Source organism: Mastomys coucha, unplaced genomic scaffold, assembly GCF_008632895.1.
Source record: "Mastomys coucha isolate ucsf_1 unplaced genomic scaffold, UCSF_Mcou_1 pScaffold22, whole genome shotgun sequence".
Taxonomy (NCBI): Eukaryota; Metazoa; Chordata; class Mammalia; order Rodentia; family Muridae; genus Mastomys; species Mastomys coucha.
The window spans coordinates 118,431,768-118,441,041 of record NW_022196905.1 but is presented as its reverse complement, the minus strand read 5'-3'; the positions used below and the strand labels follow the sequence as shown (position 1 = coordinate 118,441,041).

The 9,274-nt window shown below is 48.2% G+C and overlaps 1 protein-coding gene across 3 annotated transcripts in view; it reads right to left on the bottom strand.

Annotated features, from left to right (window-relative positions):
• The window catches only part of Dnah10 (dynein axonemal heavy chain 10), a 119,316-nt gene that overhangs the window by 99,209 nt on the left and 10,833 nt on the right, over positions 1-9,274 (bottom strand). For all 3 annotated transcript variants that reach the window (XM_031337971.1, XM_031337970.1, XM_031337972.1), the window contains exons 7-9: positions 8,745-8,902; positions 6,713-6,943; positions 1,995-2,185 (exon numbers count right to left, since the gene is read on the bottom strand). In XM_031337971.1, coding sequence (XP_031193831.1) covers positions 1,995-2,185; positions 6,713-6,943; positions 8,745-8,902 — 580 coding nt within the window. The remainder of the gene's footprint in view (positions 1-1,994; positions 2,186-6,712; positions 6,944-8,744; positions 8,903-9,274) is intronic.

The following is a 9,274-nucleotide window of genomic DNA, read 5'->3' as shown; positions in this document are numbered from 1 at the left end:
AGGGCATTGATGGATGGGAGAATTCTCATCCAGGGCCTCCCTGGCACCAAGGTCTCCTCAGGGAATTCGTCCTCATGTGCCATTGCAACAAGGACACAAAAGGGCCCCCAAGTTGGGCCCAGGCTATTCTCCCCAGGAGCCATCCAACCAAGCTCTCTAGAAAACATGGATGGCTACATGAAGCAGAGAGGAGGCGGCCTTGGTGCCTGTCTCATGGTCACTGTGGTGGCCGTAATTCTGGCACACATGCCCTGCCTGAAGCTGAACTCACCCGTGTGGGCTAGGCAGAAAGTAGGAAATGGCCAGATGCAGATCAGCGGGAGCAGTGTGCCCAGCTTTCTGAGACCCTGGGTTTGCTCCCTACGTCATACTCACACAAAACAGTTAGGAACCATCATTTGCCCTGAATATGTGAGAGGTTGTTTCTCCTGGGAGCCCAGGCCCAGGCCCAGGACTGAGCATCCCTGGCCCTCTGCCTCAGCCTTTCTAAATATACCTAAGGAACAAAGTCCCAGCGAAAATCACACAGGTGTGCGTGCAATAGGCTGAAGAGACTGCCCAGCTTTTAAGAGTGTGTGGGGCTTCTCTTCAGATCCCAGCATGCACTTTGGGCAGCTCCCAGTGCATGTAACTATAACTAGAGCTCCAGAGGATCCGATGCCCTCTTTTGGCCTCTGCTGCAGGTACCTGCACATACACATATGCATATACTCACACAGACACACCTAGACACATAAATTAAAAAAAAAAAATAAAACAGGGCTGGTGAGATGGCTCAGCGGGTAAGAGCACTGGCTGCTCTTCCAAAGGTCGTGAGTTCAAATCCCAGCAACCACATGGTGGCTCACAACCACCCATAATGAAATCTGATGCCCTCTTCTGGTGTATCTGAAGACAGCTACAGTGTATTCACTTATACTACTAATAATAAATAAATCTTAAAAAAAATAAAACAGTCTATGCATGGTGATTCATATCTTTAAGGTCAGCACTTGGGAGGCAGAAGCAGGCAGAGCTATACATATCAAGTTCCAAGCCAGTCAGAATTACATAATGAGATCCTGTCTCAAAAATAAATCAATAACTTAAACTTGAGAAATCATATGCAAACATAACTGTGTTATACAATATAATCATATATGGAAATGTGTATATTCCACTGAAGTATATATGCATGTGTGTATATATGCACATATATGTGCGTGTGCATGTGTGTGTGTGTTTGAACAATGGAATATTATCCAGTCATAAAAAGGAATGAAGATCCAATGATACACATACATGGTGGATAAGCCTTGCAAGATCTCCAGGTCTTGGGACTAGAGAGGGCAGAGGTTTGAAGTGACTGCTAATATGCACCTGGGATCTTTGGGAGATGAAAAGAATGTTTCTTTTAGCCTGGTAGTGGTGGCGCATGCCTTTAATCCCAGCACTTGGGAGACAGAGGCAGAAGCAGGCAGATTTCTGAGTTTGAGGCCAGCCTGGTCTACAGAGTAAGTTGCAGGGCAGCCAGCAGCCAGGGCTACCCAGAGAAACCCTGTCTCGAAAAACCAAAAAAAAAAAAAAAAAAGTTTCTTTTAAAAAAATATAATCTAAGCTGGGCGGTGGTGGCGCATATATATATATAATCTAAAACAGTGTGCATATGTGTGTAGAGGTCCATGTGAGTGCAGTACCCATGATGACCAGAAGGGGGCATCAGATTCTCTGGAGCTCTATCTCTGGCAGGAGGTTGTAAATTGCCCGGGTGCTGGAAACTGAACCCAGGTCCTCTGCAAGAGCAGCAAATGCTCTTAATAGCAGAGATACCTTTCTAGCCCCATGCTCTTAAATCAGTGATAATTATTTTGCAGTCCTAGGGATGAAACCCAGGCCCTCAGCACACTAGGCGCCTGCTCTACTGCCGAGCCCCACCCCATCCCTGAATCCCGCACAGCCTGAACCAAGCTGCTGGACTCCCAGAAGGAACCCTGGCTGGCCCTGCGGCTTCTCACTTGAACAGAGTGCGTAGGTTGATAACTCGGCACACGCGCTCAGCAATCTCCCAGGCAATGCGCTCCATGAGTGGGATCATCCTCTCGTCTCTGTTGTAGTGTCGAGAGATGATCCACACCATGCGCAGGGCACTCATCATGGATGGAATAGTGTCCAGGACCACGTGGAAGCTGGAGCCGTGTGTGATGTTCTGCCAAAGCCACGCAGAGGGGACAAAGAGGACAGAAGAAGACGGACTCAGTCTCAAGGCCAGGAATCAACCTCTCTCTCTCTCTCTCTCTCTCTCTCTCTCTCTCTCTCTCTCTCTCACACACACACACACACACACACACACACACACACACACACACACACATATTCCAAGCATGGCACATTCTGCCCTTCAAGTCCACTTGCTTCTGTCCTCTATCAAGAGACATCATCCCTTACCCACCCCACCCCATGGGTCTGTCCAGGCCCCACTACTTGACCATTGGCAGATGAGGGTTAGTGTAGAGGACCAGAGGTTCTTGTGCTCACAGACAAGCACTAGGGAAACCAAGAGGTTAAACACACAGTGCGGTCTCTTCAAAGGGAGATATGTATAACTTCTTTTCCATCCAGAAGGCTGGGAATAGCTGTGGTTAATAGCCTGCGGACCCCTGTGCTATCTCTAAGGCCAAACCACATCATGTCCCCTCGCCCCCTGACTCTTCCTTTTCTCTCAGTTATCCTCCCTAGACCATAACCTTGAGCATCCCCTTACCTGGAGCATTGTTTCTCAGTCAACAGAACCCAGTTTTCATGCGCCACACTTTGAAAAGAGTTTCAAGGTAATCATGTCTTAAGCTTTTCTGTATACACGGAATTGAGCTATCATCAGGAAAATCCCCACCCCCCCCCCAATTGTGCTGTGCCTAAATGTATGTGAAATAAACTGCCTAGTATCGGACTCTCAGAGTTTGAACCAGCACTGGCTACTGAGTCATGCTGAACTGAATTTTCTTCTTGTCTCACGTGGATCGACATTCTGCCAGCCCTGGTGTTTGCACACACACACACACACACACACACACACACAAGCATGCACGCACGCACATGCACACGCGAGCGCGCACCAGGTTAGGGTGGTGTGTCTTTTCCAAGCACAACCATTAACCTACTCTTGGTCTTCTGGGTGGAGAGTGACCGCTCTACTACCCAGCAATCAGCAGGCTGGGAGGGAACCCATTCTCCAGGAGAGGCCCTGCCTCTGAGGCTTCCCGTGAACTAAGCCCTAAACTCTCAGGCAGAGAAGCAGGCAAGAAAACCAGCCATTCTGGAAGGGCATGACCCACCCAACAACCCAATGAATGCCCCCTGGTGACAGAACCCTTCCCAAATCCTGACCCACTAAAATGGGAGACTGTGGTTTTATCAAGAAAATGGCTGGGCAGTGGTGGTGCACGCCTTTAATCCCAGTACTTGGGAGGCAGAGGCAGGTGGATTTCTGAGTTCGAGGCCAGCCTGGTCTACAGAGTGAGTTCCAGGACAAGCCAGGGCTACACAGAGAAACCCTGTCTTGGGAAAAAAAAAAAAGAAGAAGAAGAAGAAGAAGAAGAAGAAAGAAAGGAAGAAAATGATCACATACCCATATACCAGAACAGTGACTGTCCTAATTAATGCCAGCTATCAGCCTGATACAGCCTGGGGTCATCAGAAAAAGCCTCAATTCAAGAATTGCTTCAATCAGACTGACCCGTGATCATGTCTTTGAAGAGTTGTTTTGGTTGATCACTGATAGAGGAGGGCCCAACCCACCGTGGGTAGCACCATCCCTTAGCAGGTGTGCCTATACTGTGTAAGAAAGATCACTGAGGGGGACGGAGAGTTGGCACCAGGTTAACAGCACTGGCTGTTCTTCAGAAGACCTGAGTTTGAGTCCCAGCACCCACAGGGCAACTCACAACCATTGTATCTTCAGTCCCAAGGGATCTGATGCCTTCTTCTGGCTTCTGCAGGCACCAGGGATACACATGGCACACATATACAGGTACAGGAAAAGGAAAACATTCATACCAGTAGAAATTTTTTTTTTTTTTTTTTGGTTTTTTCAAGACAGGGTTTCTCTGTGTAGCCCTGGCTGTCCTGGTACTCACTCTGTAGACCAGGCTAGCCTCAAACTCAAAAATCCACCTACCTCTGAAATTTTTCTAAATAAAGATTTAAAAGGAAGAAAGCTAGCTGACCCATCAGAGCAACAGGAAGCAAATGAGGAATGTGATACTTGGCGTATCTGACTCAGAACCTGCAATTCAGTCTTTTAAATTAGTATTTGAAGGCTGGGCAGTGGTGGGACATGCCTTTAATCCCAGCACTTGGGGGACAGGGGCAGGGGGATTTCTGAGTTCGAGGCCAGCCTGGTCTACAGAGTGAGTTCCAGGGCTACACAGAGAAACCCTCGAAAAACCAAAAAAAAAAAAAAAAAAAAAAAAAAAAAAAAAAAGGCCAAGTGTGGGTGGTACACGCTTGTCAACACAGTATGTTAAGCTCATGGAGACAAAAATGCAGGAACACAATTAAAAATAACAAAAGATAAGTATTTAGGACCTGGAGGGATGGCTCAGTGGTTAAGAGCATGTACTTAACCTCCAGAAGACTCGGGTTCCATTCCCAGCACCACACACATCATGTGGCTCACAACTGCCTGGAAGCCTAGCACTGGGCCAGAGCCTCTGTGGGCACCAGCATTCATGTGTGCCGGGGCTTATACATCATTACAAATAATTTAAAAAATTAAGAGCGGCTGGGTAGTGATGGTACATGCCCTTAGTCTCAGCACTTGGGAGGCAGAGGCAGATGTGAGATCTCTATGAGTTCAAGGCCAGCCTGGCCTACAGAGCAAGTTCTAGACCAGCCAGGGATACAAATGAGAAACCCTGTCTCAAACAAAGAAACAAACACACAACTCCACAGGAAGCGGATACCCTCGAGCATGGTCATAGGCATGGTCCAGCTCTGTGAAGGAGCTTGCTTCCACCTGGAAGCACACTTCAGAATGGACGGGGGTAAAAAGGGCAAAGGGACAGAGGAAGATGACTGCGCTCTTGTGACACCCAGGGATCTGGGGGCAGGGTGGGGGTGGGGACAGTGAGACTCAGTGTTTAATAGGTTCAGGTTCTCCTGTAGGGGCTAAAGGTATTTAAGTGTAGACCATTGTAGTGGGCTTTGTTGACATTTGCTTGTTGCTACTGAATTGTAACAATAAATACTGCCTCCCCCAACCCCAAGGTCTGGTTGCCCCGAGGGATGAAAGAATCCTCTGTGCTCCTCAAGTAAGGCTACGTGACCTTGCTCCTTAATTTAAAACTATTGGTTGAATAAAGATGCCGACAGCTAGCCGGGTAGTGGTGGCACATGCCTTTAATCCCAGCACTTGGGAGGCAGAGCCAGTCTACAGAGTGAGTTCCAGGACAGCCAGGGCTACATAGAGAAACCCTGTCTCAAAAAACCAAAAAAAAAAAAAAAAAAAAAAAAAAAAAAAAGGCCAGGTGTGGGTGGTACACGCTTGTCAGCCCACACCCAGGGTGGGGGTGGCACAGACTGGGGTTCCTGAGGTTCAGGGATCAAGCTAGGTGGTTGAGTTCTAAGCCAATGAGAGACCATGTCTCAAAGGAACAAAGCAAGAGCTGCAGGGCTGGTGAGATGGCTCAGCGGGTAAAAGCACTGACTGCTCTTCCAATGGTTCTGAGTTCAAATCCCAGCAACCACATGGTGACTGACAACCATCCATAATGAGATCTGATGTCCTCTTCTGGTGCATCTGAAGACAGCTACAGTGTAGTTACATATAATAATAAATAAATTTTGGGGCCAGAGCGAACAGAGGTCCCGAATTCAATTCCCAGCAACCACATGATGGCTCCCAACCATCTGTACAGCTACAGTGTGCTCATATACATAAAATAAATAAATAAATCTTTAAAAAAAAAAAAAGGGGGGGTGCTGGAGACATGGCTTGGTCGTTAAGAGCACTGGCTGCTGCTGTTCCAGAAGACAAGGGTTCAATTCCCGGCACCCATATGGTGGTTCACAACCATCTGTAACTCCTGCTCCAGGGGGGCCAACACCCTCTTCTGTCCTCCATGGGCATCTCGAATGCACATGGTCATTGACATACAGGCAGGCAAAATACCCATTTTTTTTTCCCAAAGCTTGATGTGGTGAGAAGCAGAGGCAGGTGGATCCTTGTGAGTTTGAGGCCAGCCTGGTTTATACAGCTAGTACCAGGACAGCCAGGGCTACAGCAAGAAACCCTCTCTTAAAAGAAAGAAAGAAAGAAAGAAAGAAAGAAAGAAAGAAAGAAAGAAAGAGAAAGGAAGGAAGAAAGAAAAAAAAGAAAGAGGAAGGAAGGAAGGAAGGAGGGAAGGAAGGAAGAAAGAGGAAATAGGGAAGGAAGGGAGGGAGGAAGGGGACTCAGGTAGCCCAATAGGTAGCCTCAAATTTCCTACACGACTAAAGATGACTTTGAATTTCTGATCCTTCTGATCTACCAAGTGAGTGCTAGGATAATAGGTGAACACCACCATGCAGTGTTTATGTGGTCCTCCGGATGGAAACCATGGCTTTGTTCATGGTAGGCAAATACTCTCTCAGCTGAGCTACAACCCCAGCTCCTAAATGTAATTTAAAAAAAAATAATATCTATGCAGTGTTCTTCACAGAGCTGGCTTCCCAGAACCCAGCCCATCCTCCCTACCTTGAAGTGACGTTCCACGGTGGACAGGAAGCGCACGTTGTCTGAGGCCTCCATGTGGAGTTTGAACAGCTCCGTCAGGATAGGCTGCACATTGGCTATGAGCATGGACTCTGCTTCTTTGATCACCTCCAAGACCTTCCTAACGAATGGAAGCTTCGTCTGCTCATAGAGGGCGCTCAACGTTGCATTTCTTTCTCTCCAGAACTCGATTTCAGCCAGAGGACCATTGCCCTGAGAGAGATGTGAGTGCACAGATACACACGCTTGTGTGGGTCATTTCCCCAGTGCCGTTGTCCCAAGCTGCTCTACATAGGGGGGAGTCAGTAGAGGGCTTCCAAGAGGACTTCTCATCTTGCATGGTTCAGCGTGGACCTCAGGACCATACTGGGAATGCAAGACAGAGCCCTGCCTTTCCAGGTGTGCCCACAATGCCTGAAACTGTCACTACAAAGGAGAAAGCCCCACAGAAGAGACTCAGACACAAGTAGCCCAGTCAGCGCTCTGAGCAAACTCCCTGGAGCAAGTGCACTACTTTTTGGTATGTGAACCAATGAATGTATCCTCTCTTTCCTCTGTGTGTGTGTGATCATGTGTGTATTGCATATGTGCATGTGTGTGTATATGTGTATATATGTGTGTGTGTGAGCTCATGTATACACATGAGCATGTGCACATGTATTCTTGTGCATGTGTATATAGGTACACATGTGTGAATACACATGTGTGTCTGGTTTGTGAGAATGTATGTGATCATGCATGTGTTGAATGTGTGTGTGTGCACATGTATACACATGAACACGTGTGCATGAGTGTAGGTGCTCATGACATGTGTTTGTGATCATGTGTGCATTGAACGTGCATATGTGTATATGCATGTGTGTGCACATGAGTGTGTGTGCGCTTGTGTCAGGGGAGTGTATGTGTCTGTGTGTGTCAGTTAATGGTTTTCCTGGCAAGTCCATCCCGGATAAAAGTAGGGCAGGAACCCGGAGGCAGGACCTGATGCAGAGGCCATGGAAGAAAGCTGCTTACTGGCTTGTTCATCATAGCTTGCTCACCCTGCTTTCTCGTATGGCCCAGGACCACCTACCCAGGGGTGGCACCACGTACAATGAGCTGGACCCTCCCACATCAATCATCAATCAAGGAAAAATGGCACAGGCTTGCCCATAGGCCAATGTACTGAGGGTATTTTCTCAGTTGAGGTTCCCTCTTCCAAAATGACTCATGACTTGTTAGCCAGTACAGTTGGGAATGCCTCTACCGCTGTAAAGCAGGGACTAAAAGCCTGGACCACCAGGTCCTCACACAACTTGCTTTCTTACTTAAAACACTTGGCTTGGGTTCCTAGGGATGGCAACCCAACCAGCTCTGCCTGTGGTGTTCTGAAGAAGAGTGGCACCCCCATGGGCTCTTAGATCTGAATGCTTAGTCCTCAGGGAGTGGCAGTGGTTAAGACAGCTTAGGAAGTGTAGCCGGGTTAGAGTAGGTATGCCACCAGGGTGGGGGCGGGGTGGGAGTGGAGGGGTGTGTGTGTGGGGTGCGCTTTGAGGTTTCAAAAACCCAAGCCATTCTCAGTGTCTCAAGTGCTCTCTCTCTCTCTCTCTCCCTTCCTCTCTCTCTCCCTTCCTCTCTCTCTCCCTTCCTCTTTCTCTCTCTCTCTCTCTCTCTCTCTCTCTCTCTCTCTCTCTCTGCTTGCCAGTCAGGATGTAGCTCTCTGTTACTTCTCCAGCACCATGCCTGCCTGCTGCCATGTTGTCTGCCATGCTTATAAACTAAGCCTCTAAAACTATAAGCAACCCTCCAATTAAATGCTGTCTTTTACGAGTTGCCTTGGTCTTAGTGTCTCTTTACAGCAATAGGGCAGTGTGACTAAGACAGGATAAGCTCTGTCACTCCCGATGGCCATCTGATAGCACCTGAACAAAGGCCTCACCCACAGCATCTTTTAGGGAAGCCTGGAACGGAAAGACCTGCCCCTCGGGTGGTGGGCGTAACCTGAGTCAGGCTCCTCGAGCCCTGCACAGAATACCTGCGGCTTCTTCTTCATCTGAGATTCCAGAGCGTATGAAATCTGGCCCAGCCAGTTGATCACACACTGCTCCAAAGTCTCCACCAATTCCGGATTGTTCACCAGCTCGGACATGTCTCCCTCCACACTGATGCTGGGCATCTCCAGCTTGATCTCACCTGGTGAAGAGCGTTCGAGTTAGAGCCTAGCTTAGGAAAACCCTGTAACGTTCAAGTTCATCAGCCAGCTCTTCCCTCCCAAATCATCGAGTCGTTAGCCCGTCTCCTCAGCAGTCTCCCTGGCTCGATCTCTTTCACAGGAATGTGATGGGAACCCTCTGATGATGGTCTGGTGGTTAAGTCCCCTCAAAGTGATGTCATTACTTGAGAAGTTTCTGGATTGACAACACAGTGAGTTTCAATTTTTAAAATCTGAACATAAGACCAGAGTTCAGCGATATTTAAGAAATCCTTGGGTCGGGCAGTGGTGGCACATGCCTTCAATCCCAGCACTTGGGAGGCAGAGGCAGGCAGATTTCTGAGTTCGAGGCC